The sequence below is a fragment of the Marmota marmota genome, unplaced genomic scaffold, assembly GCF_001458135.2.
Source record: "Marmota marmota marmota unplaced genomic scaffold, marMar, whole genome shotgun sequence".
NCBI lineage: Eukaryota > Metazoa > Chordata > Mammalia > Rodentia > Sciuridae > Marmota > Marmota marmota.
Window position 1 is genome coordinate 27870 of NW_026000164.1, and position 20194 is coordinate 48063.

General features: G+C 54.3%; 1 protein-coding gene across 5 annotated transcripts in view; it reads right to left on the reverse strand.

Moving 5' to 3' along the window:
* The window catches only part of Dpp6 (dipeptidyl peptidase like 6), an 847324-nt gene that overhangs the window by 25398 nt on the left and 801732 nt on the right, over positions 1-20194 (reverse strand). For 4 of the 5 annotated variants that reach the window (XM_048786655.1, XM_048786657.1, XM_048786656.1 and 1 more), the window contains exon 17: positions 10278-10325. In XM_048786655.1, the coding sequence (XP_048642612.1) occupies positions 10278-10325 (48 nt within the window). Of the gene's footprint in view, positions 1-10273; positions 10326-20194 lie in introns of all 5 variants that reach the window. The other variant, XM_048786659.1, reaches the window with a different exon arrangement.

The following is a 20194-nucleotide window of genomic DNA, read 5'->3' on the forward strand; positions in this document are numbered from 1 at the left end:
GTTTTGATGTGAACCACCGGTGATTGAAATAATTGGTCTCGTGGTCACGGAAAATTAAAAAACGTTTAAAAGACCTTCAAGCCTATGTGACATCAGGACGGAATTCTGGGGACCAGCAGTGGGAAGGAAGTGTCAGCATGAGGAGTCAAAGGAAGGATGTTCAACGTTTGACTGGTAAAGAAGAGCTTCAGGAAACGCCACCATGAGGACACTGACACGCCACAGGACCATGCAATGGTTTTGTTTTGAAGTGAAAATGTCTTGGGGCTGGGGCAGCAGCTCAGGGGTAGAGCGCCTGCCTCGCACGTGACAGGCAACTGGTTGGATCCTCAGCACCACATAAAAATAAATAAATAAAGATATTGTGTCCATCTACATAGACAAAAAATGAAAATGTCTCTGCTAGATGCTGAAAATGAAGCTCTTCACTGAGGAAGAACTTTGGGTGACAACACAGAGTTGTGTGAGGGGACTCATGGGCATTGTGTGAGGGGACTCATGGGCATTGTGTGAGGGGACTCATGGGCATTGTGTGAGGGGACTCATGGGCATTGTGTGAGGGGACTCATGGGCATTGTGTGAGGGGACTCATGGGCATTGTGTGAGGGGACTCATGGGCATTGTGTGAGGGGACTCATGGGCATTGTGTGAGGGGACTCATGGGCATTGTGTGAGGGGACTCATGGGCATTGTGTGAGGGGACTCATGGGCATTGTGTGAGGGGACTCATGGGCATTGTGTGAGGGGACTCATGGGCATTGTGTGAGGGGACTCATGGGCATTGTGTGAGGGGACTCATGGGCATTGTGTGAGGGGACTCATGGGCATTGTGTGAGGGGACTCATGGGCATTGTGTGAGGGGACTCATGGGCATTGTGTGAGGGGACTCATGGGCATTGTGTGAGGGGACTCATGGGCATTGTGTGAGGGGACTCATGGGCATTGTGTGAGGGGACTCATGGGCATTGTGTGAGGGGACTCATGGGCATTGTGTGAGGGGACTCATGGGCATTGTGTGAGGGGACTCATGGGCATTGTGTGAGGGGACTCATGGGCATTGTGTGAGGGGACTCATGGGCATTGTGTGAGGGGACTCATGGGCATTGTGTGAGGGGACTCATGGGCATTGTGTGAGGGGACTCATGGGCATTGTGTGAGGGGACTCATGGGCATTGTGTGAGGGGACTCATGGGCATTGTGTGAGGGGACTCATGGGCATTGTGTGAGGGGACTCATGGGCATTGTGTGAGGGGACTCATGGGCATTGTGTGAGGGGACTCATGGGCATTGTGTGAGGGGACTCATGGGCATTGTGTGAGGGGACTCATGGGCATTGTGTGAGGGGACTCATGGGCATTGTGTGAGGGGACTCATGGGCATTGTGTGAGGGGACTCATGGGCATTGTGTGAGGGGACTCATGGGCATTGTGTGAGGGGACTCATGGGCATTGTGTGAGGGGACTCATGGGCATTGTGTGAGGGGACTCATGGGCATTGTGTGAGGGGACTCATGGGCATTGTGTGAGGGGACTCATGGGCATTGTGTGAGGGGACTCATGGGCATTGTGTGAGGGGACTCATGGGCATTGTGTGAGGGGACTCATGGGCATTGTGTGAGGGGACTCATGGGCATTGTGTGAGGGGACTCATGGGCATTGTGTGAGGGGACTCATGGGCATTGTGTGAGGGGACTCATGGGCATTGTGTGAGGGGACTCATGGGCATTGTGTGAGGGGACTCATGGGCATTGTGTGAGGGGACTCATGGGCATTGTGTGAGGGGACTCATGGGCATTGTGTGAGGGGACTCATGGGCATTGTGTGAGGGGACTCATGGGCATTGTGTGAGGGGACTCATGGGCATTGTGTGAGGGGACTCATGGGCATTGTGTGAGGGGACTCATGGGCATTGTGTGAGGGGACTCATGGGCATTGTGTGAGGGGACTCATGGGCATTGTGTGAGGGGACTCATGGGCACTGTGTGAGGGGACTCATGGGCACTGTGTGAGGGGACTCATGGGCACTGTGTGAGGGGACTCATGGGCACTGTGTGAGGGGACTCATGGGCACTGTGTGAGGGGACTCATGGGCACTGTGTGAGGGGACTCATGGGCACTGTGTGAGGGGACTCATGGGCACTGTGTGAGGGGACTCATGGGCACTGTGTGAGGGGACTCATGGGCACTGTGTGAGGGGACTCATGGGCACTGTGTGAGGGGACTCATGGGCACTGTGTGAGGGGACTCATGGGCACTGTGTGAGGGGACTCATGGGCACTGTGTGAGGGGACTCATGGGCACTGTGTGAGGGGACTCATGGGCACTGTGTGAGGGGACTCATGGGCACTGTGTGAGGGGACTCATGGGCACTGTGTGAGGGGACTCATGGGCACTGTGTGAGGGGACTCATGGGCACTGTGTGAGGGGACTCATGGGCACTGTGTGAGGGGACTCATGGGCACTGTGTGAGGGGACTCATGGGCACTGTGTGAGGGGACTCATGGGCACTGTGTGAGGGGACTCATGGGCACTGTGTGAGGGGACTCATGGGCATTGTGTGAGGGGACTCATGGGCAGTGTGTGAGGGCACTCATGGGCAGTGTGTGAGGGGACTCATGGGCAGTGTGTGAGGGCACTCATGGGCAAGGTGTCTGTGGACTGTTGACTCAGTCCACCTCTGCATGGGGTGAGTCTTGGCAAGGGTCCTCGCATGAATGCCACTTTGCAGTAAGGCTTCTTTGGCCACCTCACCGCTTCTTAAAGCATTGGAACACTCCAGTTCTCAGATGGAACTTAACAGATGCACCTGGACCCCAGCTTCAATCCGGCACCTGGGCTGCATTTAGAGCCACAGGCTTGGAGTCGGTTCCTTGCTCTGCATTTGGAAACCCTGTGAGCGTTTGCCCCTTTCCTCAGGAACAGCTCCATGGCTGTGGCTGGTTAGGCGGGCCACTCTTCTGAGTCAGGACTCCACCCTGCTGGCCCACAAGCTGGAAAGCCCTTGGCCCCTCTCTTGGGGACAGGCCTGGCAGTAGGAGGCATCCAGCTGGCCTGCTGCTGCGATACCAGGAAGACCTGTCCATTCCTCTCTGCTCAGACCAGGGAAGGTCCATGTTTTGATGGCAGAGACCATAGGAAGACTCCAAGACACTTTGCATGGTCAGCAGAGGTCACCTTCTCCCTGGAGAGCAGGGACAAGGTGGCTCTTAAGTCTCCTTTCCCCTCTTTCTCTAGGGTCAGAAAAGAGCAGTTCACCACCAGCTGACCTGGGGGTCATGCCCTCATCTCTCCCCTGGGCAGTGGCCTGGCAGCCCTTCCTCGCGGCAGTGCCCAGCCCTCCTACCCACCCACACATGGTGCCCAGACCTGACTGTCACTCCGGGTCCTACAGGCAGCAGCCGGGCTGCTGAGCAACACTCGTGGGCCCTTCATAATTGCATGCTGGGTGCATGTCCCCTCATCTTGAGAGAGGAGGTGGCATGAGCAGAGTCCTGACAGCCTGGTGGGCGTCACTCAGGAAGCACGCAGGAGGCCGGGAGGTTGAGGGAGAGAGGCACGGGGCACTCAGCACCCGAGGAGGTTCACAGAGCTGCCTGGTGCCATCTGCAGTGGGAGCTGGGTTTGCTGCTGTAAAAACCAGAGGAGATGGAGAGAGGAACCTGTCTTCCATGCCACAGGGCTCGGTGGCCAGGCGGCCTAGAGTTTAGACACCGTGGGTCTTGTCGTGGACCATCCTGACATCACCCCAGGCCCTGCACCTTTCTCACGGAAGCTGTGGAACCGACCCAGGAATCCCTCTGTGTGTCTGCAAAAGTCCTGCACCGTGAGCCACCAGGATCCAGCTGTCACACGCACATGTTAGACGTGCTTGTGAGGATTTTCTACCCCACGCCCAGGTTGTTTGCATACTCAGGCACCAACTGAACGTGCTTTGCCCAGCCATAATTATATCCTTAAGGAAACAGCTTTTAAATAATTCAGAGTCACATCTGTGAACACCGCAGGCTCTGTTTGTAGATAAGATTTTCTAAAGGGGAAAAAGTCAAATATTCCCAGGGAGGTTCAGGGTCAGGGTGGGAGAGGGAGAAAGGACAGGCATTCTGCAACAGTGATTTCCCCTCCACAGCAGGCCTGGGGCGAGAGCCACCTGCCCCAATGGTGCGCACAGCCCAGCCTTCCAGGGCCTCCCTGGTGTCAGGCACGTGGGTCCTGATGGTGTCTGTCCTCTTTGCTGTCCCTGTTGTGGCTTCTTCTGCAGTCCAGGAGCTTGCTCATTGTCACACTGTCCAGCTGTAGCCACCTGGACCCTGCTCTCTGCAGCTCAGCCCCTCAGGGTGGTCAGAGGTGCCTTCCCAACCCAGGACAGAGCCCTGCTGCTCTGCATGTCCTGATCCCAATTGGTGAGGGCACATGCCACGTGGCCCCAGCACCCTCACCAGGGCTGGGCTGAACTGGGAATGGTTTTGGAGCAGTGGCGTTCACTGTGCCTGTGCTACCTGGTGACAATGACGGGAAGCCAGGGCTCCTGGGGGCTTGAGGTCTGGGCAGCTGAGCAGATGGTGGCTCTAGGTTGAGCATCCCTCCCTGAAATGTGTGGCCGTGCTGAGATGTCTCGGTGTGGCACCCAAGGCTGAACACCAGATCCATTCGGGTTTCCCAGTGGCCTGGTGCAGGCGTCCGGCAGGTGACCTTCAAGGGTGTTTGCGTCAGATGGCGTGTGCTCTGACTGAGACCCCGCACCAAGGTCAGCACGGAATTCTCCGTGTGTGTCTTCCTGTTGGTGCTCAAAACCTTCATGTCTCTGGAGCATGGGCGATTTTGGATTTTGGGATTAGGGAGGCTCCACCTGCGACTGGAAGAACGGGCTCTGCTGGAGCCACACCGCCTGGGTTGGAAAGGACTCCACAGCTTGCTCACTGTGGGCACTTGGACCCTCACCCGCGTTCCATGGTGAGGACGAATGTGCTGAGGTGGCCCAGCTGAAGACAGCCCCAGGCCAGAACGCGTGCTTGCAGACACTGGTGGCAGCTCGGGCCACCCTCCCTGGGACCTCCCCTGTCTCGGCCCTCCACTGTCTCGGCCCTCCACGGGGAGCATTCACTGGATATTCACGGGGACAGAGAGTGCAGACAATGGTGCAGAGCCACGGGGGTGAGCGGGTGGCTGCCCACTGTCCGCCTCCCCGTTGCTCCTGGAGTCCTTGCAGTGGCTTTGCAGTCATGAAGGAGTGCGACTGACCTGACCTCCTGAGGCCCGCGGCTGGTCTGTGAAGCACTGGCCCGTCTGAGGTGGACGCCAACCCCGCTGTGGGCCCCTCACCCGCCACAGAGGCTGTGACGAGGTCCTGCTGCAGCCCAGCCACCCCACAGATAAGAGGCTGCTGCTGAGAGCAGGGCCCAGCACATCAGCCTCCGGCCTCCTCGCCGGGACCAGTTTGACGGACAAAATGAAAACAGGGCATTTGTCCACCAGGCGTCACAGCTGGGCAAGATGGGAGTCACCTCACCCAGAGAGTACCTGGGGCCGGAACTCAGAGTGCTGGGTTTGGCGCTTCACGGGGGCTGCAGCCCTGGGTTCTCACTTCCAGGTGGTCCCAGGTCTGCTCCTGCAGGTGGGGATCCTGAGGTGAGGCAGAAGGAAGTGGGGGGCAAACCTGGGGCCCCAGGGTTAGTGTCCTGCTCCAGTGACCACCTATAGGTCCTGCCATCTCCCAGGGCCGCACTGGGACCGGCCCTGCACCTGCAGTGGAGGGGAGCTGAGGGACGGGAGCTAACACCGAAATGGTCTTCTCAAAGTCTCAGCCCCTGGAGCATCTGCGAGGTGGCCTCTTGCTGTCTCTTCCTTCCTTCCTTCGCTCCTCTCCTCTCTTCAACTCTCTCTCCTTCCTCGCCTTGAGCAGTTGGAGTTCCGGGAGGAACAGGGTCCCCACCGTCTTGCTGCTCAGACCTCCATTGCTCATCCGTAGGCGGAGCTGCTCAGCTTGTCCCGCCCGCCCGCCCGCCATGGCTTATCACAGGGGCAAGGAGGGCCGTGGGGATGAGATGCTTTGCCTCTTGCTTTTCTGCCTGGAGCAGACCCTACACTCCGCAGTGTAGGAACCGCGTCTCTGCCTTCGAAGTCCCGCTTCCTCCTGCTCCACCCTCGGGCCCTCGAGCTTCAGCTGGAGAGCCCTCCTTGAGTGTGTGTCCCTCTCCGTGGGCCACACTGGACCTTCCTGTCTGCTCCTCCTGGTCCTTTTGGAGAAAGCCTGCCTGGCCTGCAGGAGAGAAGGACCAGGAGAGACCCTCAGACCACAGGGAGCCAGACAAACCGGGGAGACTCTGGGCACACCCCTCAGGCCCGGCGAGGCGGCCAGGGCCCCGCTGTTCTCTGTCCTCCCTCTCCTCCCCACCCCTGGGCCTCTGGTGTCCTTATTCCTGGGCGCGCAGCTTCTCCTGTGTCCAGGGCACCCGTGTGATGGGGTTCTGGCGGAAGTGACGAAGTCCACCCCTACACTTCCACACAAAGGGATGGAGGCAGGCTTGCACCCAGGCTCGTCCAGGAGAGCCCAGCGCGGGAACTGGCCGTGGCGGGCGTGGAGTAGAAGCCCTGTGTTGTCATGAGTCGTGGGTTGAATTGTGTCCCCCCAACGACGTTGGAGTCCTAGCTCCCGGAGCCTGTGACTGTGCCCTGACTTGCCAACAGGGCCTTGCAGACGATCAGGTTAAGATGAGGTCACCAGGGAGGGTCTGATCCAGTGTGACCGCTCTGACAGTAAGGAAAGCTGGGCAGAGACACAGGACGGACGTGAAGGGAAAGCGCAAACTGAGGACAGACAAGGACCAGCCAAGGAGCACCAAAGACTGCCAGAAAGTCACCAGAGGGGAGAGGGCCTGGAACAGTCCCCCCCAGGCTCAGTAAAGACCAGCCCTGCTGCCCAGGATGGCAGACTCCAGCGGCCAGGATTGGAGACAATGAATGTCTGTGGTTTATGATGCCCAGTGTGTGGCACTCTGTGACAGCCCCCTGGGGACCTTGCACCCTAGGCTGCTGGTATGGCAGCAGCGATTCCTGTGGCTGCTCTCACTTAGCAAAAAATCCTGAGATGGAAGGGACCCAGGTAAGAGATACTGCCCAGCATTCTCTGCAGACAGGCCTGGCCCAGACCAAGCTGTGGGCAATAGGACGAGGCGGGAAGCCCTGGGGCACTGCAGGAGGTCAGCCTAATGGGACGATGGCTGCACAGAAGCTCCCACCTGTCCTTACCCTTGGCCCCCATCCAGTCTGGAGCCTTTGGATGAGGGCTGCCAGCCACACATGCGCCGGCAACTGCCCAGGGCCCCACAGCCTCTGAGTATCACTCAGAAGATAAGCCGATAAGCCATGGCTGTTCTGGGTCTCCTGGTGACACGGCCAAGTGCAATGCTCAGCACCAGAGGGGTGTTTGTGTCTTATGAGAAGCCTTCTTGCAGCTGCACTGTGCCAGCCTGCAGGAGGAAGGCGGAGGGTGGGGCTCAGCTACTGCACAAGGTGGGAAGAGCGGGTGCTGGGGTGTCTTCCTGGCCCTAAACTGCAGAGTCTGATGTGGTGGAGACTGAGCCCCTATTCTCCTCCTGAGGGAGATGCTGCCACCAGGGCAGCCACACCTGATCACTCTGGGGCTGATCCTTGAGGAGCCTGAATTTGCCCCGGCACGGAGGAGGCCAAGGGCAGCATGAAGGCACCGCAGAGCTGGCAACAGGTTTAGGAGACGAGTGCAGGGTGGCCGTGGGCCTGGGCCTGCCCCCCACTTGTGCTCAGAGGGCTCTGCACACTGCAGTGTGGCATCCCTGCCGCCAGGGCTTTGCTCATCAGTGCTTTGCTGAGACAGAGCCCAGCGGTGCCACTGTTAAGTTTGGAGGGAATTCTATTCTTCTTTCTCTTCTGTCTGCGAAACCAAGAAGAACGAAGGCTGGCGTGTCCCACCAACCTTGTCTGTGCGCACAGGGCTTCTTACTTCTCATCCCATCAGGTCCTTTCTCTGCCTCCGAGAGTCACAGTCGTAAAAGTGACAGCTCAACTGCATACAGTCACTGCTCCGTGAAGATGTCTCTCTATTTATGGAGTGCCACTGTGGAACTCCGCTGAGAGCCAGGCTCTCTTCTGAGGGTACTGGTTGGATGGACTGGTTCATGCAGCCCGGCAGCCCAACAAGTGAAAAGGAGCCATTGTTTGGTTTCCCGATTAATAAAATGTACAAGGATTTCAAGAGCATTCCTGTACTGCCCTCACTGGGCAGCTGGTAAGTTTTTACGTGAACCCCCTTCCAGAGCACTGCACCCCACCCTGCACATATAACTTTACTTATAGAAACGAAATAAATAAATGCTTCTAAGTGAGGGCAACACATATCCCAGGTACAGGTCGGCTTCACTGTCATTCACACCTGACCTTGGAAACTAGGCTGGCTTGACCCCCAGGGCCACTCCCCAGATACGCTCCCTGGGCTTCAGGAATCCTGAAGGAGTAATCACAGCTGGCTGGAAAGTGGCTCAAAAGTCAAAATACCGCCTCAAAAAGTAGGTGCTATGGCAACCCTTGACCTGCGTACATTGATAAGAGGATCCCCCCGCCCCTGAAAGAAGTAGGTAAAAGCATTTCAGTGAGTGGCCCTTGCAGGAGGAGCGATGCCACAGGTTCCAAAGCCTAGAGAGCGTGGGTGTCTTTTACCAGGCCACAGGTTTTAGAAGGAACATTTAAAGTTGACATGATTAATGGGCCACAGGGGGTTACAAATCAGTTCATAGGGTCCTGTGTCCTCCCTGGTCCCAGGGTAGCGTCCCGCAAAGCTAGGAAACTGCAAGGTAGGTATGTTGGGGTACCCACCACCCTGCTCAAATCTCACCAGACCATCAATTGTTAAGAAAGGAAAAGACCCACAGAATGTCAGGAAATGACTAACAGATATTGAAAATGCACGGCGCGCGCATTCTGAGACAAGATGCACAGTGGGCACTGTGGACGACGATTGGATTTTTAAAGTGAAAATCACAGCTAGATCTACAAATGAGCATTTTTAAGAGCACTGTCACAGGGGCGTGTCTGGTGGAGCCACAGATGACAGGTTTTGGGGTGCAGCTGCAGTCCCACTCTGCAGCCAGCCTCCGGGAGGGCTCCCCTGGCTCTGCCCTGCACCACCAGAGGGAGAAGGTGGGCTGGGTGGGGAAGCCCAGAAAATCCCTCTGGAGTCCTTCTGGGGACATCGACCCCTTAGAGGTATGTCCCAGATCCCCAAACCTCCCAGGCCCCCCGAGTGTCCTCCAGAAGGCTGGAGGAAAGGCCTGGAAGCAGGTGCACCTTCACCCCAAGCCCACGCCCTCTGGGCTGAGAAAGGCCTTGCAGAACCTTCTTCCACTTGCTCCCTTCCATCCTGATGCCCCTTTTGACTTTCTGTTTCATCTAAATGGCATCATAACCTATTAATCTATTTCCAGTATTATCATCATGGATGCTTGAATTTCTCAAGGTTATTTACTGACTTGGCAGATTGTCACCCTCTCTGAGATGGCTTTCTAAGTGCTCTCTTTACCCACATCTTTTACTCACTTTTGGATGTTTTAACCAGAAACTGGCTATTGGCCTGACTTTCTGCTGGGTATTGTCTGAGGGCCCCGTGGGAAGGAGGAAGGTGGGGAGAAAGGCAGGGCCTTCTTGGGGTCAGGAAAAGTGGGGTCAAGAGCAGGACAGGGCCAGTTTCCTCTACTGCCAGGAGCTCCTCCCAGACCCTGGAAGCTCCATGAATTGGCAAAGACACCCTGCTTGGTGGCACTCCTGATGCTCCTCTGAGTCCTCTCCATGGACCTTGACCTTGGCCTCTGCCCTGCCAGTAGCCTGCACCGCCCAGTTTTAGCAAGTGCCCTGCTGAGTCAGTTCAGCCTGAGCCTCACGCCCCTGAGGTCGGATCACCCTTTGCCATCTGAGGTCTGAGTCCTTGGCCCATCCTCAGCAAGAGTCCCACAAGGACAGGCATGCCTCCAGGCACCCACGAGGGCAGGGCCTCAGGGGAGGACGGTCAGAAGTCCCTGGAGGCTGGCTGTTCAAATCCATGCAGCCTTGGCCTCCCTCCTGACTCTCTCAGACCTCCAGGCCCAGCCCTCCTAGGGTCAACTCCACCTTCATCATATTGGATCAGCAAGGTCTGTTCTGAACTTCGGGACCTGGCTGGGCTGTCTCTGGTGAGAACACTGGGGGTTGGACTCTCCGGCTTTCTTGCTTCCTTTCTGCAGAATCTCAGGGAGACGTTAAGACACAGGCACTTACTTTTCCTGTCTGTAGCGTTGTGCACGGTCACAGTGGGCACTCCAGGACCTGCATGGGGAAGGGCGGGGAGCCAGAGAGAGACAGAACAGAAATCATTAGTTCAGCTGAGCACGGGGAGCAAGCAGACGTTCCCTACTATGTGCAGACTATCGAGTCTGGAGAGCCCAGCTCCGCGCAACAGTGGCCGCAGAAGGCCCGTGTGGCTCTACTGAAGGTTTTCAATTTATGGTGGTGCAGAGCCACAAGCATGCGGCAGGAGTTACGCTTTGAATCTGGATCTCTTCCAGTGCTGCAGTGTACCTCATGGTCCTCCCTCGCGATGCTGGGAGGTGGTACGGAGCCAGAGCCCCCTCATCGCTCCTGTGGTCACAAGGGGAGATGACGGAGAGTCTGCAGAGTACCAAGGTGCTGGGCTAGGATGGGTGCTAGGTGAGGGGTAGTCGATGAATTCTGCACTTTTAAGATTTTTAAATTAGGATTAGTTTACAGGGACATGATCTCATCGTGCAGCCAGGAGCATCTGTGTAAATGTTTAGATTGTTGTCATGACATTTCATGCAGCATCTTGACGGGTTTTTGTACGTGTGACCTCATTCATGCTATCCAGGCCCAGAGCGCTGTGGTGGCTTCCTGGAGTCCTCACACATTCTCAAGACCTTCTGAAGAAGGTGTCTGTCTCTGCTGGACCCCGGAGGCAGCTGCTCCAGGCCCTGGGCCCCTCGGGCACTGTGCACGGAGGTGCTGGGTGCAGGCTGCAGGGACAGTGTCACGCTTCGATGGCCCCTTGATCCCTTTCATTTGCAGCTTCCCAGCTCCAGGTCTGTCGCACTCTTGGGGGAAGCAGAAAGGCCAGTTCAGGACATGGTGGCCCCTGGGCACCTTCCTCTGCAGGTGATTTCTGTATTCTCTTCAGCAAAAGGAGAGTCCAGAGAAAAGGAGGGGGGTTTCTGAAGTTTTGTCACACACAGACAGCAGGCCAGGTGCCCTTTCTAACCCCCTCTGCCACTCTCCTCCGCCCTTTCCTCCTCTTGCAGGGCCAGCTATGCTCGCTGGTCCCCATGGGGCTGACTGTCCTGTGGCCTGACGAGCCCCGCCCCCCACACTGGCACAGCCTGTCACTCTCTGATCTACAGCCCTCTCTGACACCCCGTCCAGAGCGGCAGCCAGGACGTGGCCAGCCTCGGTCCTGGCTCACTCCCCTTCCCTTCCTGGAGCTTGATGCCACACGCTGTCACAGGGTAGCCTAGAAGTCTGACTGTCGCACTGCTGTTCACCGCCCTTCCCCCTGACCGTGCCAGGACCCGGGCTCCACAGCTGTCAGGGACTCGTCCTGTTCACTGCTGGATGATGCTGAGTGGGCCACACAGAGCACGCGGGAGGCAGGGAAGGCTGCCCTCTGGCTGGGGAGGGAGGGGGGCTGAGGGCTGGAGGAGACTGGGCTGTGTGGGCACCATGGCCAGGCGGCTGCCTGCGTGCGGCTTCAGGCTGGGGCTCTGGGTGCTTGGAGCTCCCGGGGGCTCAGCAGAACTGCAGAACTCGTGATGTTTGGGTAGAGAATTGGCTGGAGTTCTGGGAGCCCCCCCATACTTCTAAGGCCACACGCCGGAGCTGAGAGCCATGGGTCTGCTGTGGCCTCTGTGACTTAGAGGCCTCCTGCAGAGGCTAAGAGTGGACCTCCTAGTCCAGACCTGGAGAGGACGCTATGGAAAAGCAAAGCGTCCTTCACATCGACAGGCAAGGTGGGGTAGGTCAGGCCGGGGCACACTGACGGGCAGGTCCCAACTGCTGAGAGACATGGACTGTGGCCATACCAGCTCTGGACATCACAGCAGATGCCTGATTGCCCAGGAACTGGATGCAGACCCCATTCAGTGCACTTCAGAGTCTAGGGGGTCAGGGGCCTTTCCCTACACTGGGCCCCTCCCCATTCACCCAGCAGCAGGGTGGCCAGGTAAAATGCAGGGTGCCTGACTACACATGGCTCTCTGGTAAATAACAAATATTTTCTTTGTATTAATATGTCCTTGCAGTATTTAGGACATATTTCTAAAAATATTTGTTGTTTATCTAAAATCCAAAAGTAATTGGGCATCCTGTTTTTTAACTGGCTGATTCCAGCCCCACTAGCTAGGAGGGACGATGGCTGAGCTTCTGAGATGGCGATCACTGAAGGGGGTCAAGTGCTAACAGTGGGTTTAAATTATTGAGGCAAACTAAGTTCTTCAGCAGGAGGATCCCTTTCCCCATGGGGAGCCAACAATGGACGAGCAGACCAGTTATGGAGAAATAAAGAGCCTACATCTATTTCCTCTGCACATTTCAGGGTGAGTAAATTTGCAAACAGAGCATATCCTGTGCTCTTATTAATAATGTAAACAGCTATTATTTATTTAGTGCCTCCCATGTCAAAGCCCATTGCTAGATGTTTCATACGAATGATTTCTAGCCCAATCTTCACAACAGTTCTGCAAAGTAGATGTTTCTAACCTGATTTACAGACGAGAAACACAGGTTTATGGCTTTAAGTCTTCTGTCTCATCCACACAGTAAGGAAGTTTCTGGGCTTGGGTAAGTCCCTGCTCACTTTCTGATTCACAAACTTAATACATTTCCCCAAAATTCAAATACTGAAAAAAGGGATAAATGACAGGTGGAAGGCCCACCTCATTGCTCTTCCAGAAGCAGCCTCAGTGTTTCTGGAATGTTCTGAAATGTTTATCTGCATACAGGTGGTCATAGTTACACATAAGCAGATATTTTAACACAGAGAAAAAATAACATAAAAGTGTCTCATGCCCATCCGTAAACTTTACCAAACATTAATCTTGACCTGTACTTGCCCTAGTTATTTATTTATTTATTTTTTAAAAATAAAACGTAAGGGATAGATTTGCGATCACCTGTGCATCTTTCTCTGACCTCTGTAGAGCTGTAGAGAAAGCACAGGGGCGCACCGCCTGACACGGGGCTGGGCGGCCAGGTTTGACATGAACATAAAAGCACGGGTGACAGAAGCAGAAATGGAGAGAGCCTGGGAGTCACCGACAGGGAGAGGCACGCAGAGGGGACAAAACACTGGAAAGCACACATCTGACGAGGGTCCTGTGCAGGACGGGTGAGAAATCAGACAACTCCATTTTAGGAAGACAACCCTGTTAGAAAACGGCAAAGGATCTGAATAGACATTTCTTGAAAGGAGCTATACACATGGCCCAGAGCACTTGGAAACCTGCTCGACGCCATGAATCATGGACATGCACCTCAAAACCACACTTGGCTTCACCTCACACCTGGTAGAATGGCTTTTATCACAAGACGAGGGATAGGTGTTGGAGAGAACGTGGAAGAAGGGGGCCTTGCTCACGCTGGCGGGAACGTCAGTGAGTACAGCTGTTAGGCTCCCCAACAAATTTAAAATAGAGCCACCATATGATCCAGCCCTCTCATTCCTGGGTACAGATCCAAAGAAAATGAATCAGTTTTAAAGAGACAGCTGCACCCCTCGTTCATTGCAGCATTACCCACAACAGCCAAGACAGGGAAACAGCCCGTGTCCACCAGTGGATGGATGGATTAACACCATGTGGTGGACACACAATGGGACACTATTCAGCCTTCAAAAGAAGGAAAGTCTGTTCTTTGTGAGACCATGGATGAAATTGGAGGATGTGATGACATGTGATGTGAGTCAGGTGCAGAAAGCCCCATGTTGCATCATTTCACTTACAGAATATAAGACCCTAGAACTGAGAGATGGAGAGCAAGACAGTGATTACCAGGGCCTGTGGGGAAGGGGGAATGTTGGGGAGCCACTGGCCAGAGGGTGAAAATCTCAGCTAGGAGGGAAGAGTTGAAGAGACCTGTTGTGCAACACGGCGACCCGGTATTCTTGAAAATGTAAAGAAAAAGTAAGCCACCTGTAGCATAATACACCGTGTCTCAAGGCGACATACTTCGTATCGTCTTGGTATCGAGGCTGACAGCTGCAGGAAGATGAGGCCCAGTGTGCAGGAGTGGGTGGAACAGAGACTTTGGAGCAGAGCTGAGCACTCCTGTGAGATCTGAAGGCTCCCTGTGCTGGGGCCTCACAGGTCTGCAGCGGGAACAGACTCAGGGGGACCTGCAGGCGCAGGGAGTGGCACGTTCATGTGACAGCCAGTTCAAGAGGTAAACAAAAGGTTCCTGGGCTACTGATTAGCAGGATGGCTGATGAAGGCCCAGTGACCCCCATGCGGAGGGCCACAGAGCGGGCAGGGTGGATGAGAGGCCATTTACCGCTGACAAGGACAGATGGGAAACAAAGGCCAGTGAAGACCTCAGGGGAAGAGGAGTGGGCACTGTGATCACCGCCACGTGAACACACACGTTTATGAAGGTGCAGAGCACTAGGCTGTGTGACAATGCAGAGCTGTGCTAGTGGCAGAGGGAGGGGTGGGGGGTGGAGAAGTACGGCGGCTCTCACAACCTCCAGGCAGGGGTCACTCACGTCCCTCTCGTGACCTCGGCCAGCGCACATCACCTGGCCCAGTCTGATGGCAGTGGAGCGTGCCGAGTCCCCATCTCCTAAGGAGACTGTGATCCCATGGCAGTGGGGGTGATGCCTTCCAGGCAGAGGGTGAACACGGGGGACCCACGGCCTCCCACCAAAGGCAGAGCAATGCACGTTGAAGCAAATATCGTCCACCTGCCCTTGTGCAAATAGTGCATAGAGGTGCCGGTTATCGTTTTTGAAGACGTTTTTTTACCTAATGGGCAAATATTTTTGAACATTGTCAAGCCCCTGAGTGGGGCAGGATGTCTTCCCACACGTGCTGGGCATTTGCGTCTCTTGAGTGTCCCAGCTCCAGTCCCATTTCAATCACACTGTGGCTCATTCTTACCAGTTTGGGGTCTTGGGTCCTTACCATGCTGCTGCAGATAATTCTCCTGCTTCCTTTTAAGGCCCAACAGCACAAATTAGAGCATTTATTATGCTGAATTGCAACTTTAAAAAGTGTAACTACTTCCACTCCACAGACAGGAGGGTACACAGGCGGAGGGTGGGGTCGGTCTCCCCCACTGCCTACCCTCTATCCCAGAGTGAGTGCTGGGCACCAATGTGTGTGTTACAGATTAACGGCTAATGAGTGAATGACCTTCTAGTCACATACATGGTATGACATACCGAGGTAACAAATTTAAATTAGGCTAAGGAAAGCTCTCTTGAGACCATTCTGTGTCCTGTTTTTAATAATTCAGGTTGCTGCTTCTCTGTCAATACTTATGGTGCCCCTTGACATTTCCACTAGCGTCTCTCCGTTTACAGAACTTAAGCGGTGTTCTGTGTTCTCAGAGCCACATCACAGCCTAGCCACCTTCCGTGTTGTTTTAATACAGCACACTTCTCTAGACTTGGTGCAATATACACAAACACCACACTCAAGGAAAAAGGCAGCCAGGCTCCTGTCACTCTGTGTCTATTGATTATAACCAAGCCCCTTCCAGACCGCCCAGGTTCCTGCCCTACTCAGAGGTCCTGACAGGTGCCCAGGTCTGTGACGCAGCTGCCCTGTTCTCTCCTGAAGGTGCCACCACCTCCCCCCTGGCTCAGCGGTGTAGACCCACTGCTCAGTCCCTGTGAGTCACAACACCTCCCACTGGCTTCGAGATTTCGACGATGGTTAGGCTTCTGCAAATTGGCAGACGATTTAGGAAAACACCTCAGTCAAAATGGATTTTCTCCTAAGAAATAAAGAACTGTAGGAAAATTCTAAATTGAAATCAGATACTTGAGATTTGTGAAACTTTGTGCAGACCTGTGCTGGAGCTTGGCTGAGATTTCCCTAAGAAACAAAGGAACACACAAAACGCATGAATAGTGTGCTCAGGAATTGTGGGGACTTTTACATAAAAGGGGGGAACTTTAAATCCCTTTCAAATAGCCAGGGATGCTGTTACCAATGAGGCTGTGGGGTTTTACCCTGAAGTTTTAAGTCGGCCTTCACTTCTGTTCCATTAAGGCCATGATCTTATGAACATCTGGCCCCAAACTAACTTTTTTTAAGTTAGGGTTTGTACAGAAGAAAGCTTTTCCAGTGTCCTGTGCCTGCCACTCCAGTGCTACACACCGTTACTGTGGGGAAACCTGGACACTGTTGCTTTTAGCCTCACAGGTGGCCAGAGCCTTAGAGGACCCTTCTTAGCTGCTGTTCTTCCGACAACTCATACTCCTAGTTTCTTTTTGTTGGCAAACAATTAAATTCAGCAACTACACGCTGCCGCTCTCCCAGGTGTAAGACACAGAGCTTGATCCAAGGGAAACAGAAATGAACGGAATATTTGCCACCAGAGAACTCAGAGTCCACAGGGGTGACAGACACACAAAGGGTCACCTTGATGCTGGCTCCTGGTCCGCACAGTCATCTGAGGTCCATACATTGGTGGGCATGAGCAAGGAAGTGGTCAGGAGGTCTATGCGCGTGGCCCTGTGGTTCTAGGCGACCGCCTTCCTGCCCAGGGCCCTGGGGCTTGGAGTGCAGACATCAGGGCAGGAGTCTGGGGTTCACCTGGGTCAGAGCAGTGGTGGCCACCACAAAGCCACTGCAGCCAACTTTCCCTGACTGTGCCTGGCCCTGTGCTGGGTGCTTTGGAGACAGCCTCTCAACCTCGCTGGACGGCAGCAGCATGTGCCGCTGGAGACGAGACTGTGATGGACTCTCCCAGGTGAAGCCCTGGCCATGGCCGGGAAAGCCTGAGCAGCCGAGTGCTCCCTGCCTGCAGTGGGAGCACGGAGGAGGGAAGCGGTGAGAACACGGGCCGCTGGCCTGCTCCTCCCAGCCCACCCTTCCCGTACTTCACGCTTTTGTCTAGTCCTAGGGCATGGAGGACTGCCCTATTCACTGCAGATGCCTCTGCCCCTCAGGGCCCACGCTCACTATCCAGGTACGTGTGAGTACACTTGAGTGCACTACCAGAGTCCCGTGAGCCTCTGCCAACCCATGTGGGGGACATGGACGTTTTACCATGATTCTCAGCTCTGTCCTAGTGTTTCTTAGGTCCTCAGTAAGTCGGCCTGTCTCAGAGGAGGGCACCTGGAGGCTTGCAGGAAGAACACAAGTGCTCAAACAAATGTGCGGCCCGCTGACAGCAGACAGCTAATTATATTTGTTCACCCTTTGCTAAGGAGGAGAGAACTGCAATAGAAACAACTTTTGGCTGGGTGCAGTGGCTCATGCCTATAATCCCAGCACCTCAGGAGGCTGAGGCAGGAGGATCATGAGTTCAAAGCCAGCCTCAGCAACTTAGCGAAACACTAAGCAACTTAGTGAAGCACTAAGCAACTTAGTGAGATCCTATCTCTAAAAAAAAAAAAAAATTTAAAACAGGCACTGGGCCATGTGACTCAGTGGATAAGCATCCCTGGGTTCAACCCCCAGTACCTACCAAACAACAAACCAACCAACCAATGTTTGGCCTTTAAAAGGTTGATTATTGACGCACTATTTTGGCTCAAGCTAAATATCTAATATCTAAATTGTATTGTTCCTGAAGAAGAAAATAAGCAAAGTAAAGACAGTAACTTTATAACCAGCACATGCAGCAGATTTTTACAACCAAAGCCCTCGAGGACAGAGGGGCAAACCTTCTCATGACATTCAAAGCAGAGTCAAGTAAACAACAGGCTGCCAGTGGAGAATGTGTGCTGTGCGTCTGTTTTCCCTCCCTTCCCTTTTAGACCCTGAGTTTGCACCTGCCTGACCTGAAGGAGCAACGTGACGATTACAGATGAGAATAAAGTGACTGAACAGGACACAAAACCATAAAGGAAAAAAGTCCTCAGAATAAATAGAAAAATTCATAGAGGATGTGGGCCTCCTGTGCTCCCATCTCTGTCCTCGAGGACGCTTATATGACAGATAATTTCCACCAGCAGCCAACCTCCTAGTACGTAAACAATGGAGACTCGGAGGGCCCCGCAGCCCCTCGCACGGCTCCAGCTGATGAATGGTATCGACGGGCAGCTGTGCGCAGGCGGAGAAGGTGGCTCTGGCCGGGCGAGATAATTGGCAGCGGCCCCGCTGCGCAGACTCCAGATCTCTTTATTTACCAGCCCATGAATAATGGATGCCTGATGCGAGAAGTGTATACATGGAGGGGTATTATCATACTGACAAACAGGGAGGGCCCAGGTACCAGCACTAGTGCAGATAATTAAAATATTTGTTCCAGAGACAGCATTTCCTCGTCAACACCGCGGGCAGGTTTTGTTGCTGTTTGATTTTGAAACCTTGTTATCGCTGACATCAAACCTGGGATTTAGCCCCTCCCCACCGTGCCCCAAGGCAGTTAGTTTTGCTTCAATCCGATTTCATGTCCAGGGAACTTGAAAGCGATTCTGTTTTCCATGCAGCAGCTGAGTGGCATTGCTCAGCGGGGGCCCGGGAGTGGGTGGGTTGTTCTGCAGGCTCTCAGATGATGGGGAAGCGAAGGCACGCCGCCGACTCTGCGGTCTCCGGCAGCTTGCTCCAGACTGCGGGAGACGCCGGGGGCTCCTGACGGGCGTTTTAGGAAGGGAAGCCTTCCAGATCATCTAACAGACAGCAGGCTCTTTCGAGGGCTTCTCTGCATGCTCTTGAAACTCAGCTCACATTTTTTGGTCGTGGATTCATGGAAGCGTCTGGTTTTAGAAACTGTCTGCATCAAGGTCATAGCATCCTCCTGCACCCAGGAGATGTCACATGACACGGGTGACACTTTTAGGTGTTTCACATAATTTGCAGAGTTCCAAGTATGAGGGACGGATTAGTGTTCTTGGTCCCGAGGGACAAGGACACCTGCAGGGAATGCCGCACTGGGCACTGGCTGCTTGCTTTGTCTCGCACAAGGCCAAGCCAGCGTTTGGACTGGGACCTCGTGCTCCTATTTCAGGCTCTTCTGTCCACTTCTCTAGGCTCCTCACATCATTCTGACCGTCACAGTGTAATAGCCCTTATCAGTTTTCCACGGTGGGATTCCAGAAGTTCTGCCCTGGTTGTCAGTCAAAAGACTAGATTCTAGATTTCAAATGGCATCCATGTCTCATGTCTTCAAACTTTCTTGGAACTTAGGAACCGACTGTATTTCATACAACTTTGTATCCCATATGGAAAAATGTTCAGTGACTTATTAATAGTAAGTTGCCAACTGGTAGTTGCTGATTAAATGAATAGATAAATAATTCATCTACAGTACAGTCTCGGGAAATTGTGCACATGGTGAAGTCAGCTCAGAGGCTTTGGCACAAGCTCCTGAATGTCCTCAAAGCTGCCAGTTTTGGAGGTTAGTCTCCCCTTTTAATAAGCACATCTTTTAGAGGATCACCAAGTCAGGGTTTGTAATGCGGATGCTGCGAGTTTGGTGCACAGCATCCGCATTACTGTCCACAGTGAATGCTCCTTGAGTCTCCAACACAAAGATTACTTTATAAGAAGAATCCCAGGAACCTCTGAGCAATGTCCTCATCACGGGTAAGTGCTCAGCTTCCTGAGAAGGATGGGCTCATTGCATTGCAGATTCTGGCCTGTGAGGAAATCAGACCCCTTTCAGTCATCACATTGAGTGCTTTGCTGTCAAGGCTGATCTGATCTTGACACAGGAAGGCTGTTTCCCCAAGGAGGAGGCTACCCAGACCCACAGAGCTGGTCCTTGCTTGACCTTGTTGACCTTGGCCTTGACCATGTCTGCGGCTATGTGCTGGTCTTCCCCTGGGCCTGCCGGACAGCTCCCTCATGAACACAGTCTTCAGCCACCGGGCACTGCCTCTCACAGGGTGGACTGGGCACCCTGGCCCACAGTCCCTTGCACTGGCAGGAGCTGCTGAGATTCAGAGTCACCCGCTTTTTTTCCCTAGATACCAGGCAACATAATAGGCAAATCACCTCCATCCTCAGCCCCACGTG